This window comes from Zootoca vivipara, chromosome 2 (genome assembly GCF_965207765.1).
Source record: "Zootoca vivipara chromosome 2, rZooViv2.hap1.1, whole genome shotgun sequence".
In the NCBI taxonomy this organism is placed as follows: Eukaryota; Metazoa; Chordata; class Lepidosauria; order Squamata; family Lacertidae; genus Zootoca; species Zootoca vivipara.
Genome location: NC_142584.1, coordinates 45,916,203 through 45,934,770, shown reverse-complemented (window position 1 = coordinate 45,934,770; position 18,568 = coordinate 45,916,203). Strand labels below are relative to the sequence as shown.

The window sequence follows — 18,568 nt, the reverse complement described above, 5'->3', positions numbered from 1 at the left end:
ATTGCAGAACCACCCCAGGCAATGTCCCAGCAAGAAAAATATGGGTGGTGAAGCTGGCCTCAAAGTATTGCAACAGAAGAGGAAGTCAGGGCATGAATTTCCATAAAGTCCCATTAGGCGTTACCACTAATTTATAGGAAAACTGAGAAATAAAAGTCCCAGTAAAATCATTACTCTTGCTTTCCACCTCAGAACAGACTTTCTTTAGGTGGTTTCCTTTGTAAAAATAAAATAGCCAGCTTCTAAGCAGAAGCAAACAACCTCATACCTGGCATGATTATTTCCGGAAAACCAAGCTTCCTAGCAACCACTGTTGTTCTGTCAACAAGATGAGGGTAGTCCTTCCTAATCTGAGTAGTATCTCCAACAAGCATTTTCATAGTTACCCATAGCCCTGTAGAAGAAAAGAAGACAATATTTATAGTCCGAAGCAGACTATCATTTTCAGAAAAGCCTGCTGAGGTACCTTGTGCCATGGGCCAGGAGTCAGCCTAACCTGCTAAACAGAAGGCAGAGTGACTCCACCTGCAGCTCATCAGCCTTCAAGGACACAGAGGAGAAGGCACTGATGAGAATCAGCTGGCTTCAGCCTTCTTAAGCAGAGCTTCCAGCAGCATTCAGATGCTGGTAGCAATGCTTGTAGTTTCTGGCCCTACCTTGCTGATTCCTTGACCCTTCACCCCATGATCATCGGATTCCCTGACCCCAGGACCATGTGACCATGTGGATTGCTGTTCATCTGCCCCTAGGATTGGACCTGACTTTGGGTGCTGCCTCTGCCTCCAGGCATGTCAGAGATTCTTCTACTTGGCTGATCTCCCACTCCAGTGAGCTCTGCACATTGTTCCTCAGCAAGAAGACCACGATACCTTGGTTCACACGCCACAAATCTATGGGCATAGTTACATTAACCACATCTTTCCAGCAAAGAACTCACAGGGCCTGTAGACCTCCCCATTTGACTAATGATGGCATTTTGGCTAAGCCATGTCTATCTGCCCCACACAATATGTTAGGTGTAGAACAGGTAAATATGTGGCTTGGTGGTAGTGGGGTTACAGATACCAATCAGCTGATCATCAAAGCTTGCACGGCACTGTGGACAGAAATCTAGACATCAGGGCTTCCTTAACGCTGTGCAAAAGAAAGGCTAACCTGCTGTCATTGTGCCATCAGGTGACTGACAGATGAGTGATCTTGCCCACCTGTGAAACTTGGTCCACTGGGAAGGGGCGCCCACTGGCCATCGAGTTCCCCACCCCTTACATCAGGTGACAGCACATCTGTCTTAGAAGCTTGCTGCTATTTGCAAGAACCAGCACTTCTATGTGAGCTGCTGTAGTTAAGCAAATCATGATCTAAGTACATATACCTGCCCACATAAGAGTACCTGTTATAGAATTCTTGCCTGCTCCTAAGGCATTCAACTTGGCACCACATGAAATGCAAACTGGTCCTAAGGTCTGTCAATAAGACCACCATATTTAGGTTAAAGTGAGTGGGGGTTAAGAGCAGACACCAATATGCTTTACCTTGTCCATCACCTTTGAGTGTTGTGACCTTGCTTAAGAGGTTATGCAAAAACTCATTCTCTGACACTCTAGGGGGAAAAGAAGAAGGAATATATACATATACAAATACTGTAAACCATTAATACAAGCATACAGTAAGCTGAACAGGAAGCACAACTGGAGGATGTATGCACAAATGCTTGTTCCATTTCCCCCACCCAATGCTTGAATTTGTAACAATGGGAGGAATTCAAAATTGTGCTATGCCCAAAGAAGCGATCCCTGGTCTCTTCCCTCCCTCTGCACTGTTCTGGGAATTCTCTCTCTAGCCAATTTGGGGCTGAGGGGTTAGGGGGCATGCTCAAGGAAGGCTTTGCACAGGGCTTCTGTGGTGGGACTCCAGCCCAATACACCTGTAGAACCTAACCTAACCTCCCTCACAATGTTGTAGTGCAGCTAAAAATGTAGAGGAAGAAGCATGCATTCCACCTTGAGCGCCTTGGAAGAAAGGTGGAATATACATGTAATAAAAAAATAAAAATAATTAATTAATAAAAAATTCTTACGGGTGAAAAGGAATGAAATGTTGCTTTTCTTCATCACTTTCTGCTTTTCCTTTTACGATGTCTGTAATATCCATAACTGGGGGTGGGGAAGAAATAATCCGTCCAAATGTGCATGAAAGAAATGGACAAACAACTAATTCCTCTTCTTGTTAGGATCAAATAACTCATCAATGTCATAGAGTTGGTCTGTAGACAAGTATTATACTGCAGATTATACTCTCAAGCTTATTATGCAAATTCATTCCAAATAGCTTCAAATGTAATTACTTTTCCACATATATTTTTTTTAAAAAAATGCAAGTTTCATTTTCTAGTGTAGTCCAAGTCTAATCATTCTAACAATATCAAACTCTGCAATGTTGTCCAAATCTAACAAAACACATAGTCTTCAGTATGGCCAGTTTGCTGCCAAGGAAGTTCCTGCTACTGTGATGCTGATCTATAACCAGGGAAAACATTTTGTGTGTTCTCAATTATTCAGAACTTACAAAAATAATTAAATTATTTGCCTCCGATTCCTGCCTCATCAATTAATTTAATCATGTAGCAATGAAGAACAGCCAATAAATACCAGAGCCCTAGGTAGATGGTAATTAACTTGACTTCGAGGAAGCTGAGACAGCTAATTCGTTGTGCATGCTTAAATAATACATTAGCATTCAGCTTTTGCTTATGTGCATTACATCCCAACAATTTCTTTTTGTTACCCTATAAAACTCCAATGTGGATCCTATGCTGAGGTATTCCCCCAAAAAAATGTTTAAAGCATTTCATCTTGTACACCTTCTCCACCACCTAGGAGATCTCACGCCATGTCACATCTCCAACAAAAGGCCGTGTATAAATTTCCATTTCTCTGCCACAATCCTGCCCACACTACTGCAGTCTCGTGGACTTTTTTGAACTGAATGTTCGCTGAAGAGCTTCAAAAAAACACCTTCACCTAACAACAGCACCCTGACCAAATTTAGGTAGCCACTTTCTTAGTTTCCCTTATGATCGTTCCACGAACAGAGCAGTTATAACTCCATGTTTAATGTCCAGTATTAACTTCAGTATTGCTTCCGTTCTAGACTCTCTCATAGAATCATAGAGTTGGAAGTGGCCCAAGGGTCATCTAGTCCAACCCCCTGCAATGCAGGAATCTCAGCTAGAGCATCCATGACAGATGACCATCCAACCTCTGTTTAAAAACCTCCAAGGAAGGAGATGCAAAACCTCCAAAGGGAGTCTGTTCTACTGTCAAAGGGCTCTTACTGTCAGAAAGTTCCTCCTAATGTTCAGTTGGAATCTCCTTTCTTGTAACTTGAAGCCATTGGTTCAAGTCCCTCCAGAGCAAAAGAAAACAAGCATGTTCCCCCCTCCATGTGACAGCCCTTCAGATATTTGAAGATGGCTATCATATCTCCTCTCATTCTTCTCTTTTCCAGGCTAAACATACCCAGCTCCTTCAAGCACTCCTTATAAGGCTTAGTTTCTAGACCGCCTGATCATCTTGGTTCCCCTCCTCTGCACAAGTTCCAACTTTTTAAATTGTGGTGCCCAGAATTGGACACAGTATTCCAGCTGTGGTCTCACCAAGGCAGAATAGAGTGGTACTATTACTTCCCTTGATCTGGAGACTAGACTTCTGTTGATGCAGTCTAGAACAGTGTTAGGTTTTTTTTGCTGCTGCATCACACTGACTCATGTTGACCTACTGTTATGTACTGAGCTGAATCCTAGAACAATAGGATTCAGAATCAGCGGGAGCTACCCAATCCAACTCCAGGTGGAAGTGAATCCGCAACCTGATTGGCCTGCTGGAGCAGCCAATCAGGTGGCTGGCAGAAGTGAATCTGCTACCTGATTGGCCTGTAGGAGCAGCCAATCAGGCTGCAGGCAGAAGTCAATCCACAATATAATTGGCCCACAGGTGTAGCCCTGAAGTAGCCAATCACGCAAGGCCCATTGTGTAAATAATGTATATAAGCAGATGGTTTTGGGAAAAGAGCCATTCGTCTTCTCTTCTCCTCCTTGATGACTATGAGCTGAATAAAGAGCATGAAATTCACTCTCGACTCCGAGTATATTTCACCTACCATCATTAAGGGAGGGGGGCAGAATCATGAGCCAAAGACACCTTACACCAGTGGCTGTAGGCTTATGACAAACTTAGAGTAGACCCACTGAAACATTTTCAGTCATTTCAATGGGTGTATGTTTAGTATGACAGCCAATTACAGTCCTACGTATCTTCCCACATACAGGGTGGGGAGGAACGATGTTGCCAATTTTCACATCCATTGGCAGCCCTTTATGCATAATACAATGCCCCTTTAGAGGATCCACAACTTTCAGAGGCAGCTTTTTAAGGGTCAGGGCTTTAAAAGACAAAAAGTAGTTTAAAAGCCGCAGTGTACTTGAAGAAGACCATACAACCCTCTATGGATCCTGTCCAATTATTTTCTTACCTGCCACTCCAAAAGGTCGTCTTATGCCCTGTGTATATTTTCTTGTATTACTGTCTCTAAGATCCATTCTTCCAACCCGTACAATCTGACAAATCAAATAAATTTTTTCTCTTCCGAGATCCTTGTTTCCAAGATCCTGATATTTGTGAAAGCATAGGCCAATTACAAGAGTCACAATGAAATTCCATACCAAGTAGAGATTCATAATGTATAGGTACTAAAAGTGGTGCAAGAATGTGTCCATAATGGAAAGGACATGTTTTCATTTAAAGGAAAACATCAGTTCAGAAAACTGGATTTGACTGACATGAAATCTGGATTCAAAGTATGCATCAACTTCAAAGCAAGAAGCTAAGTGAAGTCTCAGTGAAGCACCTTGAGAAATAAGTCGCTGCATGATCAATCAATCAGCAGACTCTCATCCAATTTGATCCAACACTTTCAAAGTACTTTCAAGTTCACTGAAGCAAATGACGAGCTACATCAGAATCAGTTTGCCCTTTCTAACAGGGGCATGTGGGGTGTGTGAGAGAGAAGGAACCGAATGTATTGATCTCTCAGAATTCTGAAAATGAAGTTGTGTTTTCAGAAGTCTTTATATACAATTCATTCACACACTATTTTGTAAGCATATTAGGGTCGTAACCTAAAAGACTGAAGATGCAATCCTCATACTCAGCTTTTCATTTAATCTGAGCGAGAAGTTTTACATGCCACCCTCAAACGCCCCCCCCCCCCCAAAAAACCCAATTTTAAAACTCATCCAAAGTTAAAATGTACAGTAGTTGAGGATTTGTTTCAAGAGTTTCAGATAAGGAGATAAATAGAAATGTCCCTTTCACAAATTCACAAGCCCAATCTCCCAGCTGCTTTTTAAACTGGACAGGGTGGAGTGGGGAATTCAAGAAGTAGTCTTGAAACCTTGCAGAGTATCTGGTTCTAAGAGAGAAGCTTCCTGGAACAAAAGTGTTCACAGGTTTTGCTGACTGGCCTTGAGTTTTCTATGCATTCTGCTTTTTCTAAAATTAAACATGATTAAACTGAACAGCCACAAGTTCATTAAGTTTATATTGGAGGGGGGGAAATATTATTGGTCCCTTAGTGACAAATAAGGTTTTTTTTCTTCCCTGGGTGATATACATAAGCAATAATTTACTGATGTCCTTGAGTAATCAGAATAGGAATTGTATGTCTCAGTGATTTCAATCACCTCTTCTGTTTAGTGTAACATCTGTCTACAAGATTAATAGAGGTATTTCCCCTGTACTACAGTATTAGCTTCTGCCAAATATAGCTACGAACAAGCTAATATCATACGGGTCAATTACTGCTGAGTCCTGACCGGCATCTATTCTACTAGGTCATGTATCTAATGTAAGCAAAATACACTGGCATATTATTCATCCTGAAAGAGATGAGGAGTGCAAATGGAGCTGAAAGCAAAGTTGAATTCAAAGCAGTTTAATACAGCATAGACCCCCAAGGATTTAGACTTGGAACTAATGTTCCTGATGCGTGGAAATGGTTCCTCTATGTATCCTGGCTAAGAAATGTTGCTCTTTATTATTTTAGCATTAGCTTTCTGATAATACGCTGAACACTTTTTCAGAAACATAATCATGTGTCTAGCATTCTGGATGAGCATCCTGACAGTATGATCCTATACATTTCTTTTCATTTTCTTCCAGGTAAATTTGTATAGGGCTGCAGTCTAAGACATCTCTCAACCTGGGCCACATACAGTTCTGCATGTATTAGGTATATTAAGTCAGACCACCTATCAGGACTAAACTAGACACTCTATCCTGTCTCCTGAAAATCTAACATTTTTTTGAAATATAGAACAGAACATCCTGGAGATGTGACAAAATTTGAAAAATGCTTGATTCAATAAGCTTTCCAGAAAAATGACACTGGCAGTTAAGTACTATAGTAAAGATACAAGCTACTCACAGTGAAAACCACCTTCAGATTGTTGAAATTGTCTATTTCTTTCACAAAACCTTTGCTCCCCCATCTCACCAAGTAATTTTCACTGTTTAAAAAGAACACATCATGTTATACTCTGTACGGCTGGGTCATCTAATAGCTTCACAAAGCATAATTGGTGAATAACATTATATAATACACATTGCTCTGCACAAATCTGAACACCTGACAATGCCACTTCTACAAATTGACTCTTATTCCGATATAGACCCTATTCTTTGCTTTTGACAAGCACATTCTAAAGACAAAATAATGGCATGCCATGAAGGCTGGTGTCTAGGCAAGAAATAAGCAAGAAATAGGGTTGGAAAATATATTGTATCTGCACTTTTAAAAATGCTATAATGGATAAGCAGCTAAGGCCCCATTAATGGTTTCAGTGTTTGAGACATAAAAGTACCTTCCTTCTAGTCTTATAGTACACATGGTTGCTGAGACATAAATCCCATTAATTTCAGTGCAGTCTATTTCTAGCTAAGTATTCACAGGATTTTAGACTAAGAAGGGGTTCAAAGGCTACTTTCCTGCAAATACTTCCAAAGTAGTAAGGATGCAAAAATGAGATCAAATTCAAAGAAGAATGCACAAGGCAGCTCAGACTGGGGGGGGGGGGAGCACTCAAATGTGTTTAGTTCTACAACAGCATAAAAGCAAATACTGTATATATTTAAGAGTATGGCTATCTTCAGTATTGTTGTGAAATTTTATAATTGGATCCTGTGGATGGGTTCAGAGGAAACAATCCTGGTCAGTTCCTGGATTCATAGCCTGGTTTCCCCCAAGCACAGCTCCACTCAGGAGATGTTCTAGTCAGCAGGAGCAAAGTCTGGATCTAAGCAATAAAGAATGGTGGTTTCCAAGAGATCATACTGTCTTATTGGCTCTATATGTTACGATTTTAGCTTGGTATACTACTTATACTAAACCTTCCAAATCTTCTGTCAAAGAATTCACTAGCATGGATAAGTTCAAATGCTGCAAGCCACCAGAGTCACTTGAAGCTTCTCAGTGTACTCTAAATTCACCTAAGCTCCATTGTTCAGTTTATTTTTGCACATTTAAAGATATGTAATAAATAACTAGGCCCAATATTACCTTGTTCCTTAATATTTTGGAACATGCTTATCATCCAATTGAATTCCATACTAATATAATTTATTCATTGCTTATTTTATATTGTTCTTCCTCCCAGAGCTACTTAAAATGGTTAATTGTAGACATTTTTGTTTTTTTTCCTTTTCTGTTCTATCTTTTTCCCTTCTCTTTTATAGTATAAATATTCATTCTGTCTTCGATTCTTTGACTGTTCTCTCTCTTAGGGTTCCAAGACACCTAATGAACACTGAAATTACAATTGCAAAGATTCTCATTGATAGTGTGAAAGTCTATTTAAAGTACCTGACAATTTGCAATCTCTTTAAGTTGTGAAATGTTTATGTGCTTTCATTTTCAAAGGATCATTCTTAGACATCACACATTTATCCTAAAAACACGTATCAGCTTGGCAAAGAAGATTGCCACCTCACACCAGCAAAACAGCAGCATACCTTATAACTGTCTGCTTCTGGGGATCATAGAGTGACATGAAAAGTTCTGCATCTTCTCCTATTCTGCAGACAAAATTCCTCACGAAGACATAAAGACTGTGAGTGGGGGATGAAGAGCTTCTGGAGTAGGTCCCATAATCAGATTCATCCTTTGACTGTGTATGAACAAATTGTAAGAAGATAACATTATCCAAACTACACCTAGAACCTGCCTCCTCCTCAGTGTTAGGTTTCACAGTCATGTATCATTTTGGCCACAGTACACAACTTGAACCACTACATTTATTAGGTGCAGATTTTACCTTTGCTTTCAAATTCAATAATTGATGCACTGATTTTGTGAATATTTTGAGAATCCAGTGGGTGGCACCCAATGGGTGTTCCTCCTCCAGTGCAAAACATCTATTAGTGGAACAAGGAGGGCGGCAATTCCCTGCTCCAGAAGGTCCCATCAATCCTCCATAATAGATTTGGAGGGGTTGGCGGGGGGGGCGTGATGAAATAGCTGGAGATGGTCTCCCTTTCCGTTCCTCTGACAGAGGTCTTCATCAGTGGAAGCAGGTCACCCAGCACCATATCATTTCCAAGTCCAAGATACTTACAGATATAACCAGCAGTGCATTTCCAATTTAACAGATATTTTGTATTGTATGTGCTGGTTATACAATAATTTATGACACACTATCAGTTTATCAATGTGGCATTTATTGTGCACTTGATTTTTAAAATGATGCTCAGTCTTTGCTACTTATTAATGACATTAAATAACTATCTGGGGGTATTAAGGGTATTTCCACACAAGTTAAGCACTAATTCAAAGGGTGGGCTCAAGCCTTACAGTAGATAATGACTTCTATCCACCCAGCTACAGATAAGCTCACCAAGTTTGTCTTCTCAAGGAGTGTGAGATGCACTGGCAACTTAATCCTGAGTTATAAAGAACAGTAGTAGCACAGCATGTCACTGTGGAACTAGGCTGCAGGAATAGACCTGACATTGTCATTGTTTATTTTATTTCTGCTATTTATATACCACTTACTGATCCAAGTGTCAAAGTTTAGATGGTACATTTGCTGCTTCTGTAATAATGAGCCTGGAAAGCTATTGCTTCAAGAGGAATGAAGCTTTTTAACACACCAACATATGACCAAGTAAGTTCCAAATGTAAAATAAGGCTATTTGGCTGCCTCCCTAGGGGAGCAGAAAGTCAGAGATGAGCACCTAACTTCCTGAAATCCTATTTGTCACCATATCAGACTTTAAATTATCTTTTGTCTCTATAGCAGTGATCTGCACTAATTGAGGTAGCCCACCCATCTGGCTGGGTTTCCCCAGCCACTTTGAGTGGCTTCCAACAAAATATTAAAATACAATAGTCTATTAAACATTAATCGCTTCCCTAAACAGGGCTGCCTTCAGATGTCTTCTAAAAGTCTGGTAGTTGTTTATCTCTCTGACCTCTGATGGGAGGGCGTTCCACAGGGCGGGTGCCACTACCAAGAAGGCCATCTGCCTGGTTCCCTGTAACTTGGCTTCTCACAGCAAGGGAACCGCCAGAAGGCCCTCGGCACTGGACTTCAGTGTCCGGGCAGAACAATGTAGGTCTTTCAAGACCGGTGTTATGTGTTCTCGGCAGCCGCTTCCAGTCACCAGTCTAGCCGCCGCATTCTGGATTAGTTGTAGTTTCAGGGTCACCTTCAAAGGTAGCCCCACATAGAGCACATTGCAGTAGTCCAAGCGAGAGATAACTAGAGCATGCACCACTCTGGCGAGACAGTCTGCAGGCAGGTAGGGTCTCAGCCTGCATACCAGATGCAGCTGGTAAACAGCTGCCCTGGACAAAGAATTGACCTGCACCTCCATGGACAGCTGTGAGTCCAAAATGACTCCCAGGCTGCGCACCTGGTCCTTCAGGGGCACAGTTACCCCATTCAGGGCCAGGGAGTCCTCCACACCTGCCCACCTCCTGTCCCCCCAAAACAGTACTTCTGTCTTGTCAGGATTCAACCTCTGTTAACCACCATCCATCCTCCAACCGCCTCCAGGCACTCACACAGGACATTCACCGCCTTCACTGGTTCTGATTTGAAAGAAAGGTAGAGCTGGGTACCATCCGCATACTGATGAACACCCAGCCCAAATCCCCTGATGATCTCTCCCAGCGGCTGCATGTAGATGTTGAAAAGCATGGGGGAAAGGACAGAACTCTGAGGAATGCCACAAGTGAGAGCCCAGGTGTCTGAACACTCATCCCCCACTTTCTGAACAAGGCCCAGGAGGAAGGAACGGAACCACTGTATAACAGTGCCCCAGCTCCCAGCTCCTCTAGACAGTCCAGAAGGATGTTATGGTCGATGGTGTCAAAAGCCGCTGAGAGGTCCAGCAGAACTAGGAAACAGCTCTCACCTTTGCCCCTAGCCCACCGGAGATCATTGACCAGTGCGACCAAGGCAGTTGATGAGGCCTGAATCCCAACTGGAAGGGATCCAAATGTTTCGTTTCTTCCAGGCATGCCTGGAGTTGTTCAGCAACCACTCGCTCAATCACCTTGCCCAAGAATGGAAGATTTGCGACTGGGCAATAGTTGGCCATATTGACCGCATCTAAAGATGGTTTTTTAAGAAGCGGTTTGATAACCGCCTCTTTCAGTGGGTCTGGGAAGGCTCCCTCATGGAGAGAAGCATTTACCAACCCGCGAAGCCCATCGCCCAGCCCTTCCCAGCTAGCTTTTATAAGCCAGGGTGGGCAAGGATCAAGGAGACAGGTGGTTGGTTTCACTCGTCCAAGCAGCCTGTCCACATCCTCAGAGGTAATAGATTGGAATTGATCCCACACAACTTGACTAGACAGGACTCTATCACTCCCCCGCCCTGGCCCTGCTCCCACGGTGGAGTCTACCTCATCCTGAATCTGAGCAACTTTATCTGCAAAAAACTTTGCAAAATCATTGCAGGTGATCATGTGGCCTGTACTGGGCCCCAATGGAGCAGGTGGTTCCGCTAAATTGTAAACCACCTGAAAGAGTCTCCTGCTGCTTTTTTCTGCAGATGCAATAGAGGCGGTGAAGAAAGTCTTCTTCACTGTCGCTATCACAACTTGGTAGGCTCGACATTGAGCTCTAACTCATGTCCAATCAGCTTCAGAATGAGTTATCTGCCACCGGCGCTCTAGCCATCTCAGCGATTGTTTCATTGCCCTCAGATCCGTGGAAAACCACGGGGCTGTCCAGGCTCCATGCAATTGGAGAGGGCGCTTCGGAGTCAAACCGTCAATAGCCCTGGTTAACTCCACATTCCAGCGGGCCCCAAGGGAATCGGCTGAAAGGCCATCAGCATGGGATAAAACATCCCCTACCACTCTCTGGAAACCAATTGGATCCATTATGTGGCAAGGGTGGACCATCCGAATCGGTCTCACCTCCCTGCAGAGGGGAAGGGTCAATGAGAAGTCCAGTTGCACCAGGAAGTGATCTGACCATGGCACTTCTTTAGTTTCGCTTTTACTTAGTGTCAGATCACCAACATCCATAGAGGTAAACACCAGGTCTAAGGCATGTCCGCGGCTATGAGTTGGGACCAGACTTATTCAGGGACAGCCCCATGGAGGCCATGCTTTCCAAATCCTGAGCAGCCCCTTGTAAGGTCGTGTCAGGATGGATGTTAAAATCCCCTAGGACAACGAACCTAGGTGTCTCCAAGAGAACATCCACCACGGCCTGAAGCAGCTCAGGCAGGGAATCCTTTGTGCAGCGGGGAGGTCGGTACACCAAAAGGAATCCTGTACTGTCCCTATTGCCCAACTTCCAGAACATGCACTCAGAGAACTGGGTCTTCCCAATAGGACGCCTGGTGCAAACTAATGACTTCCTAAAAATCACTGCAACCCCCCCCCTCCCTGCCCAGATGGCCTGGGTTGCTGTGCATAAGAGAAACCTGGTGGACAAGTAGCAGCAAGGACAGGCCCATCTGCTTCATCCAACCAAGTCTCTGTTACACATGCTAGGTCAAGTCCTCCATCCACGATCAAGTCATGGGTGGCCATGGTCTTATGAATCATTGACCTGGCATTGCACAGCAGCACCTTCAAGTCGTGTGGTTATCCCTTGCTGATTCCAGTATCTGTCCAGTCAGGACCAGACCTGGAGGCAGGGATAGTCCTCAAACAATGACAATAAACAATAAAAGATTAACAGTACAGTACATAGTAAAGACACTTTATACAAAACATATTTTCAATGTACACAATCTGGTGATGAAAAAGCTTTCACTGGCTAAAATCAGAAAACGATAAGATTCTCATGTAATAACCTTCCTACTATGAGAACGGAAACTTCTATTTGAAAGCACAGAAATGGGTGTGTAAACTTCATACCATCTCCTCTTTAATCCGTTCTGTGATTTTGTTAGTAGCTTCAGCATGAGCATGAAAGAGGCTGATGACACTGGTCTTCTCTGGATCCAAGATATTCCCATCTTCATCTCTAACTATCAGATCTAGCTCTAGTATCCTGTAAGCATAAAGAGGAAATGACATGTCTAAGTAACATGGTTTCTTAGACCTCATATCAACCACCTTATAGAAGCATACCTTTCCAAGTCACTTAGCATTTAAATAATCTGAAGCTCATGCTTGTCTTTAGATATTTAAATATGTTATCCTTTAATATGTATTTAGGAATCACTTTTAAAATGTCTACATCCCCATGAAACAATACAGCACATACGGTGTCTAAATATATATATATTGGTTGACGGGCCTTGTGAAAAATTTTAAGAATGAAAACACTTAAAAATTAAACACAAACACATCTAAATAAAAAATGCCTGCCTAGGACAATATGACATCCCTATGATTTTATGAGATCATTTTTGAAAGGAATAGTAAACCCAACTCAATCATTGTTAACATTTCTGAAATATCCCAGCTTGCAGCATACACTGACTTGAACTGTATTAGTAGCCGTAAGCCAGAATTAGAGAACTTACTTGTTTCCATAGTCAATTTTGGAAGTGACTTTTTGCTTCAGTTCTTTGAGCTCATCTTTGGGCAGTGTCCCTGAGAGAAGCTGAGACCTCCACTCCATTAACTCGCACATCATAGATTGTACTTGCCGAAACCGGTCCTTCTTGTTTGCCTGAAACATGTAACACATTTCAGACGTCAACTTACCCGAAATTTCAAATACTATTTGCTTTTATTCCAGGGATTAAGCAATTATTGGATTGCAGAAAAATAAGGATCTTCTCTCTGGTATTAAAGCAAAACTATCCTACTTTCGAAAGCTACAAACAAATCAGTGCATGTAAAACCAATGTTATCATATTTACAAAGGCTTGGTGCATATTATTCATGCTACAGGGTGACAGAGAAATGGGATACAACAGTGAAAATTGGAGGTAACAAGGGCAGACCTGTTTCCCCAGGATTGTGGGTGTAGCCCACAGGGAAGGGTCATAGCTCAGTGGTAGAGCATCTGCTTTGCATACACAGGTCTCCAGCTGAATCCCTGGCTTCCCCAACTGGGGTTCGGAAGGACTCCATGCCTGAAGCCCTGAATGGTCACTACAAGTCAGTGCTGACAATGTTAAGCGAGATGGGCTCTTGGCCTGACTCACTGTAAGGCCACTTCCTATGTTCCTATTTCTACCCTTACTCTCAGCACAGCTTAAACCCCACCATGCCAAGCTTGCCTGTCAGAAAAAAGGTGGGCTAGGTCACACCTCACCACATGAAGGGAAGAAATATTATTGCATGGCGTAAGAGGAACCTGGGCTCCCCTGCAATGATTCTTTTTTTTCTAATTTGGTTTTTTGTGTGTGCTGGATCTTTTATTTGGTGAAATTCAGCTAGAAGAGAAAAGAAGCTTTTAGGTTTCTTATTTGTGCCTTTGTCAGAGGGCTCTAGCCACTGAGTCACACTGCTTTCACCAAATGTACTGATTGTGGCAACTAAAACACACAGTTTAGAGAGGCTATTTATAATAATGGCACTTCCAGTTAAGGTTTAAATACACCGTGCAGTAGTGCTGTCCTTTTGGCACACAAAATTCCCTTTCTTTGAATTAGGCAGGCTGTCGGAACACATTAAAAATAGACAAGTTGTTTAGAAATATATAATAGCTGCTTTTCCCTATAAGCAAAAAGTAGTAGGTTCTGAATTACAGGTGCCTTCAACCTCCTACTGTGAGCACATTCCAGCATTGCGTATTAAAGGTCAGTCAGAGACTGAAAGAGCATAAAACTCAAAGTGGAATTATACTGGCAGGCTTTTAACAAAAGAGCAAACTCTTCAATGAAGGGATTGATTCTTTATAGTCTCTTTCAAAGGAGTGTTCTGTTCATGAAATGAAAGACAAAACACTGTCTTAAACACTTGGCATATCCATAATTAAGCCTACAAAATATGGCTAACATAGCACCTAAACCTGTTAACGTCTTCTTTGCCTGCAATCAATAATTTTATTCACCTGATGTACTTTTTGTTTAAAATACTTGAAGTAATAGACCTATGGGAGGGATGGCTTACCACATAGAGCTGTTTCCAGATGTTGCCCCATTCCCAAAGTGTGCAGGTAACCTCTTGCACCAAAGGAATCTCAGCAGGTGTTACATTTTCTGCATTTCTGAACAAAAGGATAAACAGTGGTTTAATGACATGATTCCCACCCTGATCGACAGCCTAGAATCCAGCCCAGAGGAGGAACGGTCAGCCAGATCAGAAGGATCAATGGTAAAATACACATTGGGGTGCTAGATGGACCCAGATGGACCCAGGCCTAACACCAAAGCTGAGCCAATCAGCTTGGAGCCTCTTAAACCTCACATTCCTGAACTAGAAGCTTCCGAAAACAGCCACACAGATACTCTGGCCAGGCTGATTTCCTCTGTGAGAAAGCCCCTCTACATCAAGGACCTCACACTTGCCAGCACAGCACACCAGTGGGAACTGACAGGAAGCAGGTGGAGTATTAGGCTCCAAACCAAAAGACTACCCCTTTAAGGCTCTCCATTCTTCAGAAAGGAGGCAGAAGCAAAGGGGGTTAGTCTGGCTAAGAGGGACACAAGTCTCGGAGACATTTTCTTGTATTTTTATGCTGTGAACCACCCTGAGATCTACAAATGAAAGGTGATCTATACATTTAATAAATAATAATAATAATTTTGGCACCTGAAATGAACAACCAAATGGCGCCCCCAACCTTTCAAAGAAGAAGGGGGAAATGGGGGGAGGGGTAAAGTTCCACATTGGGATCAAGGGGCTAGTGCAGTGGCAGCAACAGCGGGCATTTCTTGGAGGTTGGATCTGCTGCCCCTTTGGATCCTGCCACTTGAGGCGGTTACTTCACCTTACCTCATAGGTGGGCCAGCCCTGGTTGCAGATAACACTGAATGAAGTTGCTAACTTGGAACTGCCCAGGGTCCTACTATGCCAGACTGTTACCTGACTGACAACACCACCCACAAGCGCCTCTCACCCTCCTTGTAGTTAGGAAAGGGCACCTTACAAATCTTTTGCCTATCAGCTACTGGGTGTGCACATTCTAGCTTTTCCCATCAGATGATAAGGATCACTCTTAGTGAATGACCCTTTCAAGCATTAGTTACAGAAATTATTTCACCAAGCTGTTCAGCATCAATCACATGGGAGAGTTTAGCTATAATACCCCCATCCGCTGACATATACCTCAAAAGAATTATCTCAATGAAATACCTTTTTTTCTCAACAGAAAGTTCTTTGATGTGGATAAAAGATTTTGGAAATATTCCCTAATGGAAGAAGAAGGGAGAAAGCACATTTGTTATATTGTACTGAACATTTCTTCTATGACAAATTAAAAGGACCAAAAGTAGATTGATATATAGAGGTTCTGAAATAAAACTCTGGTGAGTTTTATTCTCATGTAGCTGCAACTACTATGCATGAGTTAAATTATTAACCATGTGCCACTTTTCCCAACCTGGTGCCTTCGAAATGTTTTAGACTACAACTCCCAGCAGCTCTAGCCAGCCAAAACATCTGAAGGACATCAGATCAAGTTCACACATTACCAGAGTTGCTCATAGAGTCCTGTCCACTGAACCTGTACACTACAAACTAACGTCCACCTATTTTCTTCATCCTCAATTATTTCTTGACGCCTGACTCAAGTGTTGGTTGCATATACCAGCTTTTTCTTTGGCTGAGTGGTAGAGCACAAGCTTTACAAGCAGAAGCTCCCAGATTCAGCCAGTGGCATCTCTTGCTAAATGTTTCAAAAAGCCAGTTATTTGAAAGAGCTCTGCCTGAGGCCTCAAAGCCACTGCTAGCTGGAAGAGATAATACTGGAGAAAATGGAGAAGTAGTCTCCATATAAAGGAACCATTGACTTCACCCAAGTACAAACATCCAAGGTAGCATCTCCATTCCTATAATATTTTACAATACCTAAGAGGCTCAAGAGGAGTTTATGTATTAAAGTATCTTTGTCATGGTTCTAATTTTCCAGTGCTCTGTCTACAAGCTGTGGGTCTGGTGGCCCAACAACACAGGAGGATTAGCAGTCACACTCTAGGGTCTTAAAAATTAAATACCAGCCCAGTGCAGAAGACCACAATTCTGATAAGCACCACAGCCGGAGAGAATAGGTAGCTGAAGCCTTGGTGCCACTGAGCATTTTTTCCTAATGCTTATTACCATGTAGTGGGGTGGTTTTGCTGAGATTGCAGCTGGAGAGAGAAGCCTTAAACCTTCTCTCCCAGAGTGTTGCAGTGACCATCATACCCCACTCCACTGCAATAATAAAGGGATGGTGGTAGGCAATAGGGTAAAGCTGAACTAGAAGATACACAGCTACAGAGCTGCAAAATAGCTCTGCAAGAGGCACTGCTAGATCAGAGTCCCTTATGAAAACAGGAGACCTTCCATTTGCAGAAGGGCATGACTTGATCCAATCCAAGGTACTGGTTCTAATGTACTCCATTTTATGCAGGCATTTTCTTCCTTAGAAGCTGTGGTGTTCTATCTGTGCAGTAAGACATCTTAGCATATTGCTGTTGCTCTTCTACGTTTTTATTGTCATGGTTGTATTTTTTCTTTTGTGATTTATACTCCGGTGTTGTGAGATGCCTCATGGGTGCTTAAATGAAAGTGTGGTTAAAAAACCTGGTGCAAATGAATGAATGAATTGACTCAAAGTTTTCAGGTATGTCCCTAGACTTCAGCCAACCTATTAAGATCTTCAACTTTTATTTTGTACCATATCATAATCTGCTTTTAACAACTATATCAGTTTCAATTAGCTAAAGGGCACTGCAATTTGTGATACACATGATCCTTTCAGTGTACAGGTATATGACTAGTTGGACCCCGGTCAATCCATTATTTGTTATTTAATCTACTTTTCCCATAGTACAAAAACATTCATTTCTTTATTGAAATATTGGCCACTGACATAGATTCAGTGACTCTTCTCAGGATTAAACTCCACACACTTAAAAAGAAAGAATAAAAGAATAGTCTATTACAAAAAATTAATCAAATAGACAATCAACATAAAAAATAAGAATAAAGTCAATAAAAATAATCTTACCTCTACCCCTTTATGTCTTACAATGTATCCTTTGTACCAACCTAAAAGTCAAAGCAAAACCATAGTTACTTATTAATATGCTTTTCAATGTCCAAATTGAGCCAACTCATTCAGTCTCTGCAAAACTAGGGTAGCAATCCTATGCATGCTTACTTGAGAGTAAGTACCACTGGACATAGTGCAGTTTACCTCCTAGTAAGCATAGATTAGATTGTGTTGAAAGAGGATCACTGGTATGTATGTATGTATGTATGTGTTTGTTTCTTGTTCATAATAAAGTATTTATAAATGCCTTTCAGGGCAATTGCCCAAACAAGGAGACACACAAAATTTACACAACAAGCATAGCAATATAAAAAGAATAAAGTTAAAATCCACATTACACCCTTTGATGAGCAGTAAATCTTCAGGACACAACTTAATGAAGACACAACAAATAACAAAAAGGAAGTGGGTGCAAATTTAAAACAATCGAAAGAGTTCTTCTAAAAATCACCAGTGATGGGTTCATACCATAAATCCCTTTTATGAAACAAATCTGCCTTTTTAAAGATTTTAAAAGAGCGTTGGAGTTTGATCTTGCCCCTGGAAGTAATATTTAGCCATCCAGACTCATAGCCATGAATAACCTTATCCTCTATGAATTTGTTTAATCCCCTCAAAAAGCTGTTGGTGCCCATCACTACATCTTATGGAAGGAAAACCACTGTTTAACTATGTGTCCTGTGTGAAGTATTTCTGCACTGAATCTCTCAATACTCAGTTTCATTGGGCAGGGTTCAGTATGATGACAGGGAGAAATAAATCTCTCTGTCCACCTTCTCCACTCACAGTGTGCATACACCTCTTTCATGCTCCCCGCTTACCATTTTTCTTAACTAAAATTTTCCCTAATTATCTCTCCTTTATGTGTAAAGCTCATTAACCCATAAAG

At 41.9% G+C, this 18,568-nt stretch overlaps 1 protein-coding gene across 3 annotated transcripts in view; it reads right to left on the bottom strand.

Moving 5' to 3' along the window:
- DOCK2 (dedicator of cytokinesis 2) overlaps positions 1 to 18,568 on the bottom strand; it is a 255,397-nt gene that overhangs the window by 225,551 nt on the left and 11,278 nt on the right. The window contains exons 3-13 of one of the 3 annotated variants that reach the window (XM_060271721.2): positions 17,635 to 17,675; positions 15,777 to 15,832; positions 14,592 to 14,688; positions 13,052 to 13,200; positions 12,438 to 12,573; positions 8,067 to 8,221; positions 6,484 to 6,565; positions 4,531 to 4,666; positions 2,078 to 2,153; positions 1,533 to 1,600; positions 269 to 394 (exon numbers count right to left, since the gene is read on the bottom strand). In XM_060271721.2, the coding sequence (XP_060127704.1) occupies positions 269 to 394; positions 1,533 to 1,600; positions 2,078 to 2,153; positions 4,531 to 4,666; positions 6,484 to 6,565; positions 8,067 to 8,221; positions 12,438 to 12,573; positions 13,052 to 13,200; positions 14,592 to 14,688; positions 15,777 to 15,832; positions 17,635 to 17,675 (1,122 nt within the window). Of the gene's footprint in view, positions 1 to 268; positions 395 to 1,532; positions 1,601 to 2,077; positions 2,264 to 4,530; positions 4,667 to 6,483; positions 6,566 to 8,066; positions 8,222 to 12,437; positions 12,574 to 13,051; positions 13,201 to 14,591; positions 14,689 to 15,776; positions 15,833 to 17,634; positions 17,676 to 18,568 lie in introns of those variants that run through there. The other 2 variants (XM_088661767.1, XM_060271724.2) reach the window with 2 other exon arrangements.